Genomic DNA, 23,035 nt, shown 5'->3' on the forward strand with positions numbered 1-23,035 from the left:
TGTTGCAGTGCAGCCACCACACGGTTCTTGGTGGACAGAAGGCTCAGGTCCAATGGCATGGGATCCACAATGACTGGGAGTCTCCTGTCCACTGCAGCCTTCATCCATCTTCACAGATGTTGTAGCATTGCCCTTGCGATCCTCTGCCTGTTCTGCCATTGAGGACTTTCAGGATCATTCTTCATCTGGACCCTCCCCCTTTACCTTGTTACCATGGGCGACCTTGTTGGGAGTATTAGACTCCCTATGGTATTGGTCTTGGGGTCACTGGAACATACAAGCCCACTCACAGGACAAGGTGATGATCCAGAGATTGAAAAGCATCCTAGTACCATATTGCTGATCACAGCATATGTGATAATGGTGGCTGTGGCCATGCTTCCTTCCAAGTTTGTGGAGGGTGAGCTTCTCAGGGGCTAAGGGCTGAAGCTGCCCATCCTCCCCTGGTTGCCACATACCTACTAGCTCTTATTTTGCAAAAGAAGCAGTGCCAGATGTGTGTGCTGTTGTGACATTGTCAAAAGAAAAACATTTCAGTGTTTCCAAAACAAAATATTTCAGATTATTTTGTTCCACAGAAAATATTAAGGTTGATTCTTCCTTTGAAATAGGGACAAAACAAGATTTTGAAACTGGGATGGAAATAGTTTCCAGAGCAAACACATACATGATCATTCATGTGTGTGTGCACGACAGCCTGTGCGTGTGTGTGTTTGTATGAGCATGCACAAATATTATAGCTCAAAATCACAGTCTGTGCTGTCACATCATTACTCAGATCACTGGATACCAAAATATAAGAAAAATACCACTGTCAAGAACATGTGTATGTTATCATACCTGCATACTTTTTGTTGTAATAGTCATTGTGGTTCACATTTTTTCCTTCAAACTCATGTCTCACTCTCCAGTGTACCCTAGTGACCCCACATAAGTACTAGTGTTACGTGATCTAGATATTGCACCCTCCTGGCATTGGAAATAGATGGTCATTTTTGTGTATAAAGATTCAGACTTAGTCTTTGTGCAGACCTTGCTGTTCGCAATTTTGTATGCTCCCTTTCTTGCTCTCACTTTTTGTCTCCCAATTATTTTGTTCCAAGTTGTTTACTTTAATAAAGACAGTTTATCAATAAAAAAGAAAATCTGTGCTAGACTCTGATTATGACAAAGCAGCATCTTAAAGGACAAAAAGAAGCAATAATCCTTCTCATGTAACATGATATGGCCCCTTTTCATCTCGAAAGATGGTGGTTAGCAGCCATGGTGAGGATCTATTGGCAGTGTTTGACTCTGCAGTTTCTCTTGTGGCTTATCCGTCCAATATTGGATTTGCACAGTTGACTGCAATAACCATGTCAGTCTATTTCCAAATTCTTGAGTCTTAGAGTTTTTCCTTCGAAGACAAAGTACTTTGGTGTGACTTGCACATATATTATCGAAGGATGACATGCCCTGTCATAGCAATCGTATTTTGATCTGATAATGTAGATTCCCAGGATTTTGGATCGATGTTGAATGTTTTCATGGCATTTTTGCATATATCCTTGAATCTGAGCTTTGGTCTTCCTCTTGTTCTCAACCCACATGACAGTTTTACCAAAGAGAATTTCTTTAGGAAGATGTTTGTCACTCATTCTGCTCACATGACCAAACCATCACAGTCTTCTGCTGTTGAGTGTTGCTATGAGGCTGGATATGCCAGATCTTGACAGGACATCTGCATTTTAAACTGTATCTTGCCAGTTGATATTCATAATTCTGCGGCGGCAGTGAAGATGGAAGTTGTTCAATTTTTTCTCTCGGTTTGAGTAGGAGGTCCATGCCTCAGAACCACAGAGCAGCATACTCAATACACATGCCTGATAGATTAGTATCTTTGTTTTCACTGTCAGTTTAGGATTGTTCCATGCTCGTTACATAAGTCTGCCAAAAATTGTAGCTGCCTTCCCGATTCTGATGTTCAGTTCTTTATCCATGGATAGGTTTGTGGTGACAGTAGATCCAAATTAACAGAATTGTTGAACCACATTTAATGGGCTGTTATCCAGAATGACATTGGATCACTGAAATATACCTTGAGTGAATACAACAGTTTTTTTCATGTTTATATGAAGGGAAAACAACTTGCAGGCTCTGGACAGAGAATCCATCAGAGATTGTAGCGTGTCTTCATTATGAGCGACAAGAGCTACATCATCCGCAAAGAGGAGTTCACTGACGAGGACTTTCTAGACCTTAGTTTTGGCCTTGAGTCTTGCCAGGTTGTAGAGAGAGCCGTCTAATCTTTTGTAGAGAAATACATCACTGCGTGAGTTTTGAAATGTGCAACAGTCACTATAAAAACAGGTAAATTATCCTCCTGTTGATCATAATGTGTTACACTTGTCTGTTTAACAAGCTGTACTTAAAAAAACCCTCAAGCCTTTAACCTGAGCTTAATGATTTATTTTTGTAGCTTGCAAAGAAAAAGTAAGAAAAGGTATATAAAATATTTAACAGCTTTTCTTGTGCCCATTAATGTCTTGATTGTAACAATACCCTGTTTATGTGCCAAAGAATTTCCAGTGCCATTCACTTCTTACCATGTATTTGTAGTTCATGGCCAAAGTATACCCTGAGGAGCTTAGTGGGAGGGTTTTGACACTCTATCCATCTTCAGGAAAATTACATCCATACCTTAGTGACAAGGGACAAATGGGCTACTAACAAATCACAAACATCAATCTTCTAGAGAAAAACAACTGTATGTATTGACCCCATGTTGAAGCCTCTAAAATAGTCAACAAGATCCCTGAATTACTAGCCAAAGAGCAAGCCATACTGGTGATCCTTGGGATTTAAAAAAATAAAAGCCAGCTCTTGCAGGCACTGCTGTGAGAAATTATGCTTTACTTACACAGCTCTACAGTAAGTCTATCAGCAAACAGCACAACGCACTCTTTTTAACTTCTTTCTTTAATAAGTAAGGAGAACAGAGGAAAGATTTTCACAGCTGGCAGGATATTAGCATTGCATCAGATTTTGTCAAGGGACTACAATTGTTAAGGTTGTTTTAAGTCTTGCTTAATTTGCTTAGTTTTTTAAATGGGGAGGATGGGAGAAAAACATATGATGGGAGATCAGAAGCTGTTGCCTGCTGCAGTGCAGAAGTTCATAGTTATGAATCCAACCCCACAAGGGGTATCACCATAAAATTCACACAGCTTGTTGATTGTAGACCTCAGGACCCTTCTTTGTTGAACTGCAACATTGCAGGTATTTTAATTAAAAACACTTACAGAGTATTTCACAGGTTGAATGTCTTCCAACTAGTTACACTTCTCACAGACACATCTACTACTACACAAATATGTCAACACTACAGTGATCCTTCAAAAGAAATTCTTTTGGAAGATCTCTCCTGAAAAAACTCTTTTTGAAAGAGTGCGTCCACTCACAAAAAAGCAGATCAAAAGGTCAATCCATTCTTTTGATAGAGAGCATCCATGCAGCCCCTGCTCTTTCAAAAGAAGGGCCAGAGATTGAAAAATCCATCACCATGAAGGGTCCTCTTTCGAAAGAAGAGCCCCACAGAGCGTCTATACACGTTTTCTTTTGAAAGAAGCTTTCGAAAGGGGATACTCTTCCTGAAATGGGAGTGGAAGAGGGCTTTCAAGAAGAGTGCTGCATTCTTTTGATATACTTTTGAAACAACACTTTGTTTGTGTAGATGCTCCATGGGATCTTTTGAAAGAGCCCCCTTCTTTTGAAAAATCTTTCAAAAGAACTTGCTAGTTTATACGCAACCTAAATGAAAAAAGAGGAGCCCTCTATATTAAGGATTTTTGAAGCTATGCATTTGACAGCTAACAGTACAGTATTCTGGCTATATTTCTCTCACTAAATTTCTCTCACAGACCTTTTTTTCCTGAAGAGCCAATGATCAAACAGTTAACAATGCACTTCTTAAAGTGACAGTACATTCTTCTAAGTGAAAATAGCTTTAAATGCTTGGAACGCAGTGATACCATGAAAAGCCTGTGGCTGTTTCTACACATGCCACTTTCTCCAAAAATGGCATGCTAATAACCAGCCTGAAATATGCTAATGAGGCACGTATGTAAATTCCTGGCACCTCATTAGCATAAGGTCACGTGATTTGGAGTCCGGAAGATGCTCTTCCAGACTCCAAAATGGTGTGTAGAAGCGTGGCCCCCGGGGGGTCATCTGGAAGGAAGTCCTCCTTCTGGAGGTGCCTTCTTCTGAAAATTTTCCGGAAGAAGGTGCCTCCGGAAGAAGGATTTCCTTCTGGAAGACCCTCCCAGGGGCTGTGCTTCTACATGTCATTTTGGAGTCTGGAAGAGCGTCTTCTGGACTCCAAATCATGTGACCTTATGCTAATGAGGCACCGGGAAGTTACATATGTGCCTCATTAGCATATTTTGGGCTGTTTGTGTAGAAACAGCCTATCTGACACGCTTAGGCAACAATGAAAGAATAGCTCATAACCTATAGGTTGCCTTTAGTCTATGTACCCACAAAAGATATATGTAAAGAGGTTCCAAATTTCTCCACAAACAGCTTAAAAACTACTTTTTTGCTCTTTGCCTTGTACAGTGGCAAGTGATTCTTGATAATAAATAGGAATAATAATGTATACCTGTGACAATCTATGCCCATGTTTACCCTCTTTGCAGATATATTTGCATAAGTATGCCTTGTGACGGTATCATTTGAAAACTCATAATGTACTAACCATTATTGGTTTGGTAAACTATATGTAGCAAGATTGTATGTAAAGTTATAAGATTCTATTGTTTTACATTATTAAAAGATGTTCCAGTTCTCAAGAGTGGCCACAATCAGGTAGAAATGGATGTGGGAGAAAATTCTACATCTGGACAAAGAAACAACATGGGGTTCCCATCACCACAGACAGAAATGCACAGAAAGAGAAAGAACTGTAAGAAGAGAGCAGAAGTTTCATATTATTACTCCCTCTGACCATGATGTTCACAACGTGTGAAGGAAAAAGAGAAATAGCTTTGGACTTGGGGAGGGATCCTGACGGAAAGAAATTCAGCTAGTAAAACTGCTGATACATGTAGTAAGAAAGACTTTGGCTTAGCTTGTTAAGTTGGGCACTAGTTGCATTTTTCTTTTATTTTCTTGCAAACAATTCTGTTATGCCTAATTACTTGTAGTTACTTAAAATCAACCTTTTGTAGCTAATGAATTAGTTTTATGTAAGCCGTGCATTTGGATTGATGTGTTTGGGAAACTCCACTCGGGATAATGGGATTTGTGCATACCATTTTCTATTAAAAATGACAGACTTTGTAAGAGCTTGTAGTGAACAGGAGAGAGCTGGACTGTACAAGATATACATTTCTGGGGAAACTCTGGAATGTGGAGTTTGCTGGTGCTGCTCTGCATTGTAATTCAAGAAGGGCTGACTGCAGCACTCAGGCACCGTAACTGGGAATAATTTATATTCCAGAAGCTGTGTATGAGCAGAGCAGGAGTGATTGTTCTCACAATGAAGCAGGACTAAAGGTTAGAGACACAGACAGTCATCAATCCAGATTGCACTCTGGGCATGTTATCATACCCTTTCTTTCTTCACCATGTAGGTGTTTTCACTGGTCCCCAGGATCCCAAGGTGCCCCTCCTGGCATGACTCTATATACTAATGCAACAATAAGCACAACAGTGCTACAGCAAGAAAGGAAACTAAGACCTGGGAAAAAGAGTATTAAACAAAGCATTTGTGAAAATGTATTGCTATCAAGCCTATATCACTATATTGCCAATCCACAGAGAAGGCCTGCCTCAAGGACATGTGTTTGCATTTACTATTTTAAAGTAATAAAAAAGCCTGCTGCACAAAATCAAAGCCAAGTCAGAGCTAAGCATCAAGCTTCAAGGACTTGGTCTATGCACAAAACCAATCAGTCAAACATATTACTTAAAATACACCTGGCTGACAACAAATGGCCATTTTATAAGACTTTTGACATTTCCTTTCCAAAATCATTGCTCTCTGATAAGCCATTTTCTCCTTTTCATAACATGTAGATGAACCTAATCACTAGATATATTTTAAAGAAGTTTGAACGTGCTGAGGATTAAAGAGAAGGAAAACAGTGCTGGCTTTATTCCCTGAAGTGGACAATCATGAGTGCATCTTTCTGTTTAAGGCTGAAAATTTCCCAGGAAAACCTACTTTAGGACATGGTGCTGGCAAATACTGGCTTAAAATTGGTATAAACTAGGAAAATAATTGCTTCAAGGTCCAGGAAGTTCAGAAAGCATGGAAAGAATCTTTTCAAACTTTGGATACATCCATTCCAAACTTAGAAGTAGGCTCAGTCCAGCCACTACATCTGAGTTGATCCTTTCGACAGAATGCTTAATGACTAAATGGACCTAGCCTGGTAACCTGTAACCCCACACGTTTCTGATTGCTTAATGCTTTAAGCCTACAACTTTCATATAATTAAATGTTTTGACTAGATGTTATAATATTGAAAATTGAAATAAGTCACAATACACATAACTTCCTTTAGAAAATACCAAATCAAAATGTACACAGACATTCTGATGCTCAGTATTAGAATTACATATATTAATACTGTGTCCAGGGCAGTTTTAATTTGTGTTTGTACAGCCCTGTATTAATTGAAAATCTACTGCCTTATGTAACCATAATTTGCATATGTAACCAAAATTAAGTGTAATGTGGTATGTGCATTAAGCAAACAGTTTTTAAAATGGAAAATGTCTGAAACTGTGACTCCCTTATTTTTCCTGAGACAGTGAAAATCGTGATTTTATCTGGTAAAAACCACCTCTGGGAAATATTATGGTAATCCCTGTTTCTAAGATAAGTGTCTAGATTGGGCAAAACAAAATAGTAACTACCACTAACCAGAAGTGACAGGAAGTGCTGAAGCAAATAGTGTGCTTTTGACACAGTTATCGTTAAAACAATAACAGGTGTCAGTAGAAAGACCTCATTCTTTCAACGTACACACTGGCTTGAAAGAACAGAGCACATATGTCCATAAACAATTTCCTCCCAAAGTGATGAAATTACCTGAAATGACCCCTTACCTTGGAGAGCCTGTGGCGTACGAGTCTGTACAACAATACAGAGCTGCAGGACCAGCTGTGGTGCACTTTCCAGAAATGTAGCTAGCAAGTGCAGCATACTCACATCGGCATACTCATATACCATTTTCCAATAAAACCGCCATCTGTCATTCTCTCCACTCTGTCGACTGCGGATCCCCAAGTATATAGTGTGGAAATACCTAGAAAGAAGAGAGAGATTAAGGAGACACTGCAGAATACTTTACAAGCAACGTTTGTATTCTAAACTAACCCGCCATGTCCCAACATGCCCCAGGATCGTGTATCTTCGGAAGGGACACCATATTCTAGTTCATAACATTTTGTTCAATGAAAAACTGAACAAAAATTATTTTAATAAAGTTTAGCACTTTTTTCTGATTTGCTAAATGGCTTCCATTACTTTCAAAGATAAGGCATTTTAGGATGAAACACAGAAATGTTGGGCTCATCTATGGCTGCCTGCACGTGCACGCTACTTCGAAGTAGCAGCACCAACTTCGAAATAGCGCCTGTCACGGCTACACGTGTTGGGCGCTATTTCGAAATTGAAATCGACATTAGGCGGCAAGACGTCAAAGTCACTAACCCCATGAGGGGATGGCAATAGCGCCCTACTTCGAAGTTGAACGTCGAAGTAGGGCACGTGTAGACGATCCGCGTCCCGCAACATCGAAATAGCGGGGTCTGCCATGGTGGCCATCAGCTGAGGGGTTGAGAGACGCTGTATCTCCAGCCCCTGCGGGGCTCTATGGTCACCGTGTGCAGCAGCCCTTAGCCCAGGGCTTCTGGCTGCTGCTGCTGCAGCTGGGGATCCATGCTGCATATACAGCTGGGGATCCATGCTGCATGCACAGGGTCTGCAACCAGTTGTCGGCTCTGTGGATCTTGTGTTGTTTAGTGCAAGTGTGTCTGGGAGGGGCCCTTTAAGGGAGCGACTAGCTGTTGAGTCCGCCCTGGGACCCTGTCTGCAGCTGTGCCTGGCACCCTTATTTCGATGTGTGCTACTTTGGCGTGTAGACGTTCCCTCGCAGCGCCTATTTCGATGTGGTGCTGCGCAACGTCGATGTTGAACGTCGACGTTGCCAGCCCTGGAGGACGTGTAGACGTTATTCATCGAAATAGACTATTTCGATGTCGCTACATCGAAATAAGCTATTTCGATGTACTGTGCACGTGTAGACGTAGCCCCTGTGAGGTAAATGGAAAGACCTAGTGAGTTCAGTGGGCGCTTGATTAAGTCTAGAGGCCCTGAACCTGCAACAGGCTCTGCTTGGGCAGACCTTTATGCTCACATAGACCATACCGATTTCAGTGTGAAGAGGAGCTATTGCACATGGAGGTAATTGCAGTTTCAGGGCCTTAAAGAATCACTGTGCTCATTAGTCCTGTTTTCTGGAGCGGGAGGCACGATGAATACATCACTGATCTTGGCCATCTTAATACATAGCTCTCGTAGTCCAGGTTTGTGTTGGAGCAGGGACATCTACAAATTCCCTTCCTATGCAGAAGCACTATCCCCTAGTCCAGGGATTTCTGTAAAACAGTAGCAAAGGTGGGAACCAGAATCAGCACTTGTCTGAAGACAACAGACTGCTGCTAAAGGCAAAGGCAACCTGAAAATGAGCAAAGGTGGACGGAAAGCCTATGTGCAACTGGCTACTCAGGCAGCCAATAGGCTGTGGGAATAAGAAGGAAAAGCACCTGGTTACCAGACAGGTAAATGGAAAATGTCAGTGTAGGAGCAACTGAATGGTTGCCGACAGTGAACCTACTCAGCTACTGAGAAAACTCCCATGTTCCTTGCAGAGACTATAGCAGCTGCTGGGACACCTTTGCTATCTCCTTAGTGGCCTTTGCTCTGTTGTTTGGAAGGAATCCCCAATTTCTCTTCTACCAGCCACCTGTTTTATCTCACCTGCAGGAAGAAAGGCTCTTTCAGTCTAACAGAGGGCTGGAGGCAGGTAACAGGATAAGAGAAGTCAACTGGAAGCTGCTGCAGTTTGTGCTGTGGGGAGAGGTGAATGCAACACAGGAAGGAGTTCAGTGGGCAAACAGTTTCTCTGTCAAAAGGGTCCTGCTCAGCCATTTCTATCTACTTCCTCGCTCATGGCCTGTTGTTTCTGCCCAATAATCATTCCATTTATTAGGACAGGGAAACTTTCACCCCTTGCTGACTAAGCACAGGTGGCCTGCTTCTTACTACCACCCCAGTTTTACTCAGGCTGAATCAGCATCTTGTCATCTCTGTGCCAGAGCTGCTGGCCCTAATTTTTGCTGCTGCTGGTTCTGCCCCTGATGTTATCACAGTACCCAAGAAGGAGAGTTTGGGGGAAGGGAGGAAAGAGAAAGGAGTCTACCTACGAAACAAAGGAAAATAAGGGAAGTTAATCTGTGGTCCCAAAGCAGTTAAGTTACTTTACTGTTAAATTGTTTTAAAACTGATCTAAATTAGCCATTTACACACCATGACTTTCTCGGTTTCCAAAGAGGAGAGTCAGTGAGTCCAGGAGCACTTCAGATCTTACTGCCTGAACGAAACTTTCTGCTATAGGCAATAGGGGTGCATCTGGTTCCCCACAAAATTCATAAGTCCCACTGAAAGAGGAGTTATCTGACTGGATGGGACGTCTTTATCACCTTCACTTTTAACTGTTACGTACCACGAAATCCAACCTGCCAATCATGCTCTTGTGCTTAATAACTATTAATTAACTAACCATTTTTATTAGATGAGATAAACACTACAATGCCCCTCCCAATTTCCACTCTCCAATCCTGAAGCTGAGCAAGCACAGTGAGACGGGTCATGATTTATAGCCAACAGCCAGCCTCACTTCACTTTTAGGCTCTAACTGCAGCTGTGTCTGACAGGATTTCTGAACTCTGTGACACAGATTGTTCCAGACACAGTCACTTTGGCATTAGCTCACTTCGAAAAATCACGGCTCTCAATATCCTCCGTTGCTGGAATGTACACAGAGTGGAGCTCAAGCCTGCACTCAGTCAGTGTGCACCAAACAACAGGGTGTAGTCTAGAGCAGCGTTTCTTAAACTATGTTCCACGGTGGTGTGACCAACTCACAGGGGTCCTGTGAGCATTTGGAAAAATAATTAAAAGTATATAGTTTCTGTTAATACAACCAGATACAATGTTACTTCTACATTGCTGTGCTACCTGATTAAATTACTTCATTCTGTTTTCCCTCTACATGCTGCTCTTTGTTTGTTTTTCAGTCTGACAACCATTTTTTTAAGAAAATATTCATAGGTGTTCTGCATAAAAAATACTATTGTTTGGTGGTCTGTGGTCTCAAAAAGTTGAAGAAACACTGGTCTAGAGAAATGCTGAGGAGAGCCGGGCTGAGTCTGCAGCACTGAATGCTTCTCGATGCACACCACAGTGGTGTGTGACGAAAGTGTAACTTAACGTGGCCTACGGCAGCCTCGGACTCTGTCCAAGTTGAATGTTACACAGGTTGCACCTCTCAAATCCAGTTACTCTCTCTTACGGTAACATCCATAGACGTGCAGCACCACGTATGCTCCAGGACAAGAGTGTACCTGGCTGGGACTCGAGCCAGAGCAGTCACCTGCCCTGTGCCAGCGTGGAGCCAGGAACCAGAGCCCCTGTCTGCACTGCAGCAGCTCAGGGTGGGAGCCAGAGCCCACTGCCTACTGCACAGCAGCCGGGGAGGTGCAGGAGCTCCCACCTGTCCAGCAGGGACGAGAGACAAAGACAGAGCCCCTGAGAGCCCCAGTGGAGGCTGGAACCCAGTGGAGCCTGGGCTGGGGCCGACACCCTTGGGGAGGAAAATTGGAGCCACAGCAGCCCCAGGAGTGCAGGGTTGTCTGGGAGCAGAAGCCCTGGACCTCCCATGGTCCAGCAAATTCTCTTGCTGGGGACCTGTCAGGTCTCACCCATGCCAGGCAAGGAAGGTACCACCTGTACTGGAGCAGGGCCATTGACTGGGGTGTATGGGAGAGGTGGAGGGTGGGATGGGAAGAAGAGGGTGGTTGTCCCAGGACCCTGTGATTTAAAAGGGCCCAGGGCTCTGGGCCATCACCACTGCTGCTATGGCAGCAGCAGCAGCGGTTGGAGGCACAGGTCCTTGAAATCAAAGCCAGAGCTCTGCACAGTGTGATCTGGGCACTGCTGAGGGCTGGCTTGGGAGGCTAGCCCCGAGCCCTGCCCTTACAGCCCAAGGCCCCAACCTTTACAGGACTCAGAGCTGACCCCCCACATTGCCCAGGACCTGTCGCCAACTCGATAATGGAGTTGGGATAAAGCAACAATTAGCCACACTGGGATGGTGGAAAGGAGCAATAAATAATACGATGATCGTCTGGCAAAGAATATAATCCAGGAAGCCTCAATGAGGCAATGGAAGCATATAGGAAAAATCACAGTGATGATCAGGACATGAAGTCTGGCACCCCAGGTGACCTAGAGAAGGTCACAGAACAACAAGAACGATGTGGACATGAGGATGATTAGACAATGGGAGGCATGATGCAGTATTATGATAAATGCTGGATGGGGTGAGGGACCACATCAGTTGAGGCTCAGGAAAAGAAGCAGAAAATGTAGGGTGATCATATCTCCCTGTCCCAAATATGGGGCAGATATGGGGGAAAGGGGCAGGTCCTCCTGGCTGCACCAAGCCTGGGGGAATTGCCCCCCCCCGACCCTGGGAAGCAGCAGCCGTGGGCACTCCCACCCCAACTCCCAGCCCCTGAAGTCCTGAATATGGGACAATTCGTCCCTTCAAAAAAAAAAAAAAGTAGGGACACCTTTTTGGCATCCCAACTACAGGACTGTCCCACCCAATACGAGATGGTTGGTCACCCTAAGTAAATGGGTTGATTCCTGTACACATAAGCAAATTGTTCAGTTTTGTTAACACAGCAAGTCCATTGATCAACAAGACACTTGGTCACAATGGATACACACAATACAGTCAGCTGTGTCTCTTGCACAACAAATACTAAAAGAGTACAGTCACTGGGTTTCTTCCTCTGCCCTCACCTCTCTCCAAGGAATATGCATAGGTGTGTTGCACACCAATGCAAACACCATCTCTAGCATTGCCATGGTAACATCACTTTAGGGTTGATCCTGCTTTGGGCAGGGGACTGGACTCAACGACCTCCTGAGGTCTCTTCCAGCCCTAGGAGTCTATGATCACTTACTCTCACTTTTGGAATCAGAAACCTTCCTCTTACAATATTGTAGTACTCCTTTTGGTGGTACCACTTGCTGTTCTGCACCTGCCTTATGACCAGTGATTTATTGGCACTTAAGGAAATAATTCCTTTCTCTTTGCACTTTATTACAGAGCATAGGGAAGTGAGGTAAGTGACTGGGTAGCTGCTCCCCACCACACTACACACCCCATGTTTAAACTAGAAGCAGAAACAGAAAATCTGGGGAAGAGCATTATTCCTTTCCTAGAGATCAGAGGCCAAGTTTTTTGAAAACTAATTACAGGCAGAAAGGAGCATTTAAATAGATTACTATGCCAGTAAGGTAGTAAGACATCTACAAATTATCCTTTGCATTCACAATTATGCTAGCAAGTGAGGTAATATTCCTGGAGATGGCTTTACACTAACACACACACACACAAAGACCGTCCTAGATCCAAGCATTCTGCTGCTTTGTTTTTTGTATACGTCTACCCTGCTTATGTACACAGATACCTCAAAAATATATAGATCAACGATTTTTAGTGATTGGAGATTATATACCAGAAAAGGTTCACAGATGAGTAAAGATATTCATAAGATAAAATGGTTTTAGTCAATCCAGATGAATCTAACTGCAACTAGAGATATGAAAGCAGCATATATCACTTACTTATTAATTAACATTATTGCAGTAATGCATAAAGGCCTGAATCACATTGCGAGAACCATCGTGTGTGAGGGACAGTAGTACTCTATATACCCATTATTCCTCTGCCACAAATGGAGGTGGAACAGACAACAGGCTGGGATGAGAGGGAGGAGAAGTAACAGCATGTTTAGTATAACAAGGTTACCAAATCTCAAAGTGTTGGGATACGATGTTATTGGATGTTCTTATCTTTCATGATTTTCTTAAAGCCCCAGAGGCTAGAATCAAGAGATGGTATGAGGATCTTAGATTTCATTACAAGGAAAGGTTCTAGCCCTCAAGCTTGTGAGGATAAGCTTGAAAACATGAACTGAATATAACCTAAAAGCTCAGAAACCAAATAAACAACCCACCTTAATTATGTTTTTAAATAAAATAGATGTTTTATTATTAAAATAAAACCTTACAATTTAAGTCAAATTCATAATTCGTTGGGCCTGACATGTTATTTTTAAATGCTTGGGGTTGGTAATACTGATATAAACAAGCAGCATGCACAGTTCTTTGGTGTTAAGCCAGAGGAGGTAGCAGCAACCCTAGCTTGCTACCTGTATAATTATTAAATGGTATCATAGGTATGACATAATTTTCTTTTTACCTTCTGACGGAATATACAAAGTTCTTACCCTGACAAAGCATTTGAACAGGCCTAATTTATTTTGGTTCATCAATCACACTGCGCAACACACAGATCACCCAAGCAAATGTGACTCTGAAGGACATATGTGTGGGGCAGGATGCATCATTGTTCCCGCACACTACAACATGGGACAATGGGCAACTCAAAAACAAGCAGAAAAATGAGACAGTCCTTATGTTGTTGCCCCAAAAATGTTAAAGAAGAAAGAGACCTAGAACAAGATGACCTACACATCTGATCATTCAGAAAAGTGCTTCAATGAGTATTCCCCACCAGTGCTTCCACAATCAAGAGCCCTTGACTTACCTGCCACTTTATACGTGCACAAATTAAAGTTGCTGCCCCTCGGCATAAACTCACATATTTACACTTCAAATGTTTTGGGTGACATTTTAATTATGTGACTAAAGTATGCCCAAATGTGCATTTAATTTAGACATAATAGGGTAATTATAAGATAATACTAAGTACTTATAACAGTGCTTTCCAACTACAAAGTGCTTTAAAACAGTAATTAATTAGTTTGCAGGGTTCACTCTATAGAGGCTAGCATTTGACCAATCCAGTGTTGTCAGAAGAAGGTTCTGTACTTACCGAGGAAAGAGCCTGGGGTGAGCTTTTGACGTCCAGACTGGGGGTAGACATCTATTTGTTATGCACAGGCATAACTCCCCCGCAACCCCCCCTGATTTCAGGAATGGTGGATCTCGTCCTAAACACACCATTGAGACATTAACACCCACCTTGGCCCCTTTACAATACAATCAAGGGCTGAAGCAGCATATAGAGGCCTAACAGCACCGTTCTGTGCTGAGGAATAATCCCCCTCCTCTGGCTGGAGAAGTTGTGGAAGACAGTTTTCCAGGGATCCTTTTGCAAGCTGGGGGCAGCGTGGGACAGCAATTTGAGGCAGTGCTATAGTCCACATGCATAGGGCAAGGTGGGAGGGAGGCCCGGCTCCGTGCCCCAGAGGGGGTGGGGCTAAGGACGGAAGGGGAACGGCATAGGGCATTTGGCCCTCTGTGACAACTGGACTGAGCGCTGTCTGCCCCTGAAGTTTCACGCAGCAGAGCTGCTATGGAAATTCAAATGGGCCTCGGGGCAACTGCCCCTTTTCCCTTCACCCCCACCAGGCTGGCACATGCAGCAGGTATAGGCTGTCATAACTTAGGCGTTCCTGGGGAACTATCCTGGCCCTGCTGATATTGATAGGAGTTTTGCCATAGACTTAGTAGACGTAGGATTCCATCTGAAGTTTACCTTCTAGTACTGTAATTAACTGGTTAGCAGCGTACACACAGTTTCCCTCTAATAGATACCAGAGCTACTCTACAATGTGTAATAGGCACTATTCTGCTAACAATGATTCCCCTGTAACACAAATAACAAAGTCCTGATGTTTTGAAGCAGGACCAAAAAATTCAAATTCTAGGTGTTCATGGATGTATTACAATATGAAATGCTGACAAATTTTCTCATGTTTCTGAGGTAGAACTTTGTGCATCTTACTGAAGGAAGTCTGACAGATCATCATTTTTCAGTGCTCTGAGTCCCAACCAGCCAATCCTCTACCATGTTTTTAGATGGTTGGTCAGAAATCAAGATGCCTGATGTCACAGATTTTAGAGAGAAGAGCTCTATTCAGCTGCTTTTCATTCTAATTTTGAAAAAAAGATGAGCCAGTCAGTGCAATTCCAGACAGACAAAAGTGCTGGTTTCTACTCTAGATTTTCACCATAATGAAACCATCTATTTGAGGGGTAATACATGCAGCCCTGGAAAGAACTATTCAGTTTGGAGGTGTCACACAGTATATTGCTACCACGTGCTGAATCTGAAATGTCTTAAGGAGCTACACATGACTGAAACAAAGTTTGGATTCTTTGGAAAAATGGAAACTTATTGTTTCATGCTCCATACAGTCCCTATTTGTGACAATATGTGCAAAGAACATGTGCTTGTGTTACATAAATGACTGAAACATTTACAGGAAGAGCAAAATCATTAATGGCCAATTGTAATTATTCTAGACCTTTGTTCAGATGTTTACTCTGCCTCCTGGATAAAACAATAAGTTAAATAATTTATCTACATTATAATCAGCTGCGTTTTCTACTGTTTGAGAAGTATGGAGAGTAAGAATCTCTACAGAAGCATTTAGAAATAGCAGAATACACAGCAATTCAAATAAATAGCATTTTGTTTTGTTGCTTAGCTACCAGAGGTAACCTTACTATATTTTTAACTCAAAGAGAGTTGTTGTTAAATAACAAGATATTTTGCTTTTAATATATCTTTTGGTGGGTGTGTTTGAGTACCAAAAAACAAAAAACGCCCCCTTCAAGCCCCCAACTTTGTTTCTTTTTCAGGAACAGGCTAACATTTTTCTTTTTGTTTTAGAGAACAGCTTAAATCTCTTCAGTTTTGATGCCTATATCTTCAAGGAAGGCTTTAGCAGATGATTTTTAATTTTCCTTCAATAGAAACATTAATGTTTAATGTGGAAAAGGAAATTGAAATAGATTCTGTAAACAAAGGAATACCCTGAATTTGTTCAAAGCTCATGGAGGCAATGGGCCAGCAGTTAGAAGTCTACACCTACTCTGTGTAGAAGTAAGACTCAGATGTCCTTAACATTAATATCATGTTGTGGTCCATTAAGACTACAGGTCCCAGCATGAAATGTTCTAAATTACACCAAACAGAACATACTGAGTCTTGAGATTTCCTTCCATGTAAAAGACAAAGATTTTTGTCGCAAGAGTGAAGCAACACAAGGAGTCGCTTTCTTGTAACACCAAATAAGGAGCTTAATTAGAATAAGGAAAGTGCCGTTACCCTTAAAAATGTGTCCTTTCCTGCCCTCGCTGCTTCCCTGTGAAGCCTAGAACATCCGCAGACTCTTCACTGGCTGGCTTCCAGCTAGAGATTTCATGCATAATACACATATCCTCACAGGCGGCCACAGGCAATATTAAAGCACCATTCCAGGAGCTACATTTGGCCTGCTGGCTGCCATTTGAGCAAACCTGCTGTGACCCATTAGCACCATGCGCATTTTACCTTTCTTTACACTTGTTATGTAGCAGTAACAAGCACAAATCTTGGAGAGGTAATTCTCTAGACTGTCAAAGCAGGGCAATAGTTTGGGGAGGCATTACACCTGTATAAGGCATGACACCTCTGAGGGATTCTGGGGAGAACATCTCACTGTCTCATAAGGCCACTGCCAAGGATGACCTTGGGCCTGGAAAAAATGAAGATTTCCATTCTCAGGGCTTCTCCTGAATATATAGTAGTTTCATTCATTTCTTTTAAAAAAAACTTCCTTGGTAGATTATGAACCTCTGCTGAGCTGAGACTCCTCCCAAGACAACTATGTGCACCAAACTCAAAATAAAAAATTAAGCTGGTAGCATCTGCCCAAACATTTCCTTTCTACTTACATATCTGTACTCCCAGATTTCCCTGAGGCCTGGATATATACTGAATCCTCCAAACCTGGCTCAGGCTTAAACCATCTCTCTCTCTCTCTCTCTCTCTCATAACCCTTGTTGAAGTAAGCCCTGAAACTCCAAGCATTATACAGAAAATTCTTACTAGGACCAATAAGCAAAAATCCCTTGCATGCAGGTGGCAGGGCATTAAATTCATGCTTATAGGCCAATTTAATTCATTACCACCAGTGTTCGCTATGGGATTCTTTCCCTGCCTCTTTTTCCAATAGGGTGACAGAAATGTTCCCAAGTCTCTTCTGGTGGAGTGGCCATCCCCCAGTACCATGTGAAGGTGACGCAGCATCATCTGACGCATGAGACATCGAATGAAAGGTGGGAAACAGGAAATACAGGGGTTGGAGGGATAGGCGGGGTGTGGAGTTTACCCTTCATAGTCTGAATAAGTCAGTACAAGAGATGATGCAAATTTACAGAGATTTCACTGCCCATTTTATCAGTGAAAGCTTCTAAGTGTTGAGTTAATAAACTGTTGGTGCACCGCACCATGTGCGAGCTCTAAGGGTCCTACCTCTAGTCTCTATGAGAACCTGGGCTGCTGGCCAGTCATGGTGTCATGTTGGTGATCCTTTAAGGGGATGCATTTACCTTGTTAGGAGAACCCAGTCTTTCAAGCTCAGAATGCATATGTTACATTGGGATTTGTGGCTCAACATGGTCCATCACAGACTCATTTTTAAAGGAGGGAGGAAAAGCCTGGAAAACCACTTAGAAAAGCCAGCTGTAGCAGTACTGATGCAAATACCAGAGACTGAGACCCAGTGGGCTAGAATAAGATAGTCTAACCCTTTCTGTGTCATGGGCTGGATGCTAGTTGAGAGGCACCTCCATGAGCCATGAGTATAGAACATTTTTAATCCCACAGATGAGTTGTAATGTATTTCCTTCAGCACATACATGTCTCTCTCTCTCACTAGCAGCCTCCCTGGACTAATATATTGCAGTCTGGATTTGGTCTGTGTTGCTCTTGAGTCCTCACATCTAATCTCACACATAGGAACAGCAGAAGCTATCTGGCCCATTATCTATTGCCAGACAACAAGATTAGACACTGTAGAGGGAATTGCCTGTCTCGTCTAAGTCCAGGGCTGAAAAGACAGACAGAAGAATTGGGTGGGGGGGTGTGTTAGCCTCTTTCACTTTCACTGCACATTTTTAAAACTTTGTTTATACAGCTATCTGTGCTTGCAGGCTTTATGTTTTAAGAAAGTAAATGTCATCCAACCATCTGATGTGAAAGCTCAGTAAACAGAATGCTAAGAGCAATGTGCTGAACCTAGCAGGGGGTTGATATTCCACCTAAACAGTCTATAAACATTCAGGCAACAGCGTGGGTGTAATTTACCCACAGGCAGCACTCATAAGATTGCCCTCACCAATCCAACAGCTAAAATCCACTTCACAGAAATCCAGACTGTCAACTTTTTGGTGCTTCTATTACTCAGGACTGTAGAGTACACTTCAGTGTTGCCTGCTTGAAGAATTTGGTACATCATTCAATTCAAAAGTGAATTTGCCAGTTAAAAGCATCAGTAATGCTTAGCAGCAGTTTCACAAAGGGGACAATATTGCATATGAACTTGAACATTGACCCCCAGGCTATTTCTGTGTATTTACCAAATGTGCTATTCATAAATCTTTGTACTGAGGTTTTTGGCTTTCTATTTTGTTTAGGGTAAAGGTCAACAGAATGGCAGTACTTAAAGTTTTAGCCTTTCCTCAATTTCTTCAGGACAAATCCTAAATCCCTACCCACAGAAAACTCCCAAACAGCTCAAAGAGAGTTGTGCCTGACTAAGGACCTCCAGATTGTCTCAGCTCACCAAGAGCAGAGTCAATTCCCATGTCTTGGAAGCAATGTGCAAGCCCCATGCAACCAGAATGACATAACGTCATCAACTGGCAAGGCAGCAGCTGAAATCACCAGTTTAAATATAATTTGATCATTGAAAACTTACAACTTAACAACCCTCACCTTTTTAACTCAGATGTTATTTTTGCCTCATATGGATATGAAAGCTGGAAATCTGACAAAGGTACAGACAGACAGCTAAATGCCTTTGAAAGTAAATGTCACGGGAAATACTGGGTATTAAACAGAATGAATTTATAACAAATGGGGGTGTTTAACAGAGAGTTCAACTACCACTTATTTGCAAAATTACCCAGAACAGAAGGTGGAAATAGATGGGATATGCATGAAGAATTAAGCCAGAGCAGCTGCTGTAGCAGGTGTCCCCTTGGGGGAGGAACACACATAATGGGCCAAGTGAAAGAATCTGTTTGTAAAACAACATTGATGATGGAAAATGTATAGAACATTACAGTGTAGTGGACATGCAAGGAGTGGCTCAGGATAGATAGCAATGGTGGAAACTTGTTTATGTCTTTAGCTGGAAGGCTTCATAATCAGGTGTCCCATGTAGTTGTTCATGTGAGAGTCCAGTTTATGTGGGAGTACAAACTGACCCACTTTACCAGTATGGCTTCTCTGTAGAAAGAACTACTGCACAAGCTTAAAGGTGTTAAATTAAGACGGTTCAGTTAATCCAGCACAAACTTATAGCAGCAATGAAGGGTCCTGTGGCACCTTATAGACTAACAGAAAAGTTTAGAGCATGAGCTTTCGTGAGTTAACTCACTTCTTCAGATGCTGACCAGCTACCGGCTACCCCTCTGATACTTCACAAACTTATAGTGATTTAATTTGAGTGACTTAAATCCAATCAGATGATTAGATCTAAACTGAAAAAAACCATTCATGCTAAAATAAGACTGTCCACCAAGTAAAATAAGGCCCTGTCTATGCACAGTTTGGTAGAGAGAGAACTATTTCAGGTAGAGGCTTGGTATTTTTAACTGTAGCATATATATCACTAAAAACCCTTATGTGGATGAAATTATATTGGTATAAAAGTGCCTTATATCAATGTAGCCTATTTCCCTATTCCCCTTCCCACAGAGGAACAGTTATATGGCATGAGGTACAACTTCCTTCGGGGACGGGGGGGCAGAGAAGAGGAGTCCTTTCATGGCCCCCTCAGATCTTCATCCATAGACCAGTGGTTTTCAAACTCCCCCGCCTCCCCCCGGGGCCACTTGAAAATTGCAGAAGGTCTCAGGGGACCACTTAATGAACTTTTCAGATTTGGTACTGGATTGTAAAGTACATTGGATAAAAGCATTCAGTAAAAAACCCTTACTAATGAACACGTTTTTGTTCTATAAGTAAAAGCACATAAATCGCATTTTAATATCAGTAGGGGTCTCTCCTCCACAGAGCTGAGGCTGGGAAGGATGGCCATCTCTCCCTGGCAGCCACAGGCCTGGAGCAGAGGAAGGTCCCCTCTTTTTCTCGCTCCCACAGCCCTGCATGTTCCAAATTCCCCTCACCCCATCTCCTATTTCGACCATCTCATCCCACTTCCCCCTCCCATCTACCATTATTTCCCCTCTCCCCTTCCCACCATCTCATCTAACATCTGAGGATCCAGGAAGCTAATTAGTGGAGCCATGCCTGTGAGCCACTAATTAGCTGGAAAGCCTTTCATTTTCTTGTGTGCAGCCTTTCAGGTGTGCACCTGGGAGGGGAATATGTGTGGACCAACTGAATGGAGCTTGAGAATCACTGGTGGTTGATGGACCACATCTTGAGAGCCTTTTGTCCTAGAGCACAGTCTGCCTGGCTGCTATTGGCTCACAGGTGAAAAGAGGAAGTTCTCAAAATGTAGAAAGGGGAGTCACTGTAGCTTCAAAGAGCATTACCTGATCTTTGTGTCATATTTTAGCACCTAAACAACAGGAACACATCGGAGGGGATACAGACTGCAGAAAGTGCCTGTTCCCTGGCTCCTGCCTGACCACACAGAGCTTCTATGGAATGGGGCTTTGTAAGGTCACATGTTCTCTCATCCTGTGTGTATTCCTGTCCCCACAGTCCCTGAACCACATCCCTGGGATTTTCTCCCTTACACTCATCTGCAGCAGAACATGGATTCAGGCCAAAGAGAGATTACCAGAAGTTAATTCTTCCAAAGACCTGTTAAAAGACATAAAATTTGCTGCAGCTAGAGGCTGCCATTTAGAGTTAGATAATGGTATTTTATTTATTCAAGCTGAAAGGTCAGTATTATCCTGCCAGATTTCATTTTCTACATTTAAAATGTCACCCCAAACAGTTAGCTTAGGTAACATTTGTGCTTGCTACAGAGCTTTTACTGTTTCTGATGTCAGATAAGGTCTTTTAAGTCTAAGGAATTCTCATTAAATTTGAGAACCAGTCTTTGAGAGACACTCTTTAGGGAAGTGAACTCTTTCACATCCAAGTGTTTTGACATGTCCTGTTCACCTTTTTATGCACGAATGAGTTAGAAGAAGATTTTATGCCAGTCGCCTCCATTTTGGTGTTCATAATTATTTGTAACCAACAGTCAGGTACCACCTTAGAGACTACAAATTTATTAGTCTCTAAGATGTTACATGACTGCGAGTTATTTATGAAGCTACAGACTAACACACCTATCCCTCAATTATTTGTGTCTGTGGAGTTGGAGGACCTCTCATTGTGGGGCATGGTATAGAAGGCTCTTTCTTGTCAAGCACCATTACTGACAGTTGCTCTACCATGAGATAGTCTAACTTCCCTTAACTCAGCCTGCTGGGCAGGTCACAATTCAGCCCCACCCCTCTTGGAATAACAGAGCAGCCAATTAAAAAAAGAAGTTTGAATGTTCTCAAATCAGTTCTTTGGCTCCAAATCAGGGACAGCTGGGAATTCAACATCCCAGTTGAGTGACCAAAGTACTTGGCTATTGAATATTCTTTGATGGAACTCTCTCTCTCACCAAAAACTTTCATGATAATTTTTTAAAAATCAACCCTCACCCTTTCCCATGAAAAGTTTAGGTTTCAACAAACTAGTGTTTTCTTAAAAAAACAAAAAAAAAACCCACATAAACACAAAACGCTGTTTTGCTGGAAACTTTGTGACCAGGTCTAACGATATATATGATTATTGCTGCGTTTACACTATAAATATGCTGAGCTAAGCTGGAGAATGGCAAGAAGTTCTGGATCATGTCAGAGGCTTTAACTTGCTCTTTTAATTTGCTTTTGAAATTAAGTTTGAAAAAGCCAGTGGAAAAGTTATTTCTGTGTAAAAGGGTTCCTCTTGTACCAACTTCTGCAAGTACTTTAATAAATGCATTTATCTTTTCTTTTGTTCCTAACCATGTGATTTGAACATACAGGTCAATGTGACCTACAACTTCCTGGGGGAAAATTAGTTGCACAGAGATGGCACACAAAATAAAAAAGACACTTGCATAAATCAGTGAATATCTGGGGTTTCTACAAAAATAGATTTACCATTTCTTGGCAGGCTGTGCCCTGAACTCCCATCTTTGCTGCAGCAGCATCTGCTGTGATTTTCTCATCATACACTAGATGATCCAAACTGAATTTTATTATTCAAAACCTGCACTCCACTCATTAACAAGTATCTGATTTGACTTGGCTCCAGGTTACCTTGTTGTAATAATGAGTTTTTAATACATCTCCACAGAATATTCATAATGCCTCACTTCCAAAGATGACATCCATCCCTAAATTATGCAAAGTGAAGACTAATGTGCAGGCACACACACATACACACAGAGGTTATGCTTTTACAGATCGGTCATCTGGCAGCAGCTTGAATATCTGTAGATTTAACAGATGTGGACCCATTGTCAGAGAAGCTGTTTTGGAGAGCTGTAAGCTGGCAAGGAATGGAAGACTGGAAGGTGTGACAGTGTTGCTAGTGGCTCTTTCAACTAATCTGACCAAGGTGGTGAGATGAATCAGGATTTCCCCAGGCTACCCTCA

General features: G+C 42.2%; 1 protein-coding gene across 1 annotated transcript in view; it reads right to left on the reverse strand.

The window, feature by feature from the left end:
• Positions 1-23,035, reverse strand: part of XKR4 (XK related 4) — a 276,147-nt gene that overhangs the window by 81,394 nt on the left and 171,718 nt on the right. The window contains exon 2 of the mRNA XM_074985789.1: positions 7,099-7,298. Within this exon, the coding sequence (XP_074841890.1) occupies positions 7,099-7,298 (200 nt within the window). The remainder of the gene's footprint in view (positions 1-7,098; positions 7,299-23,035) is intronic.

The sequence above is a fragment of the Carettochelys insculpta genome, chromosome 2 (assembly GCF_033958435.1).
Source record: "Carettochelys insculpta isolate YL-2023 chromosome 2, ASM3395843v1, whole genome shotgun sequence".
In the NCBI taxonomy this organism is placed as follows: domain Eukaryota; kingdom Metazoa; phylum Chordata; order Testudines; family Carettochelyidae; genus Carettochelys; species Carettochelys insculpta.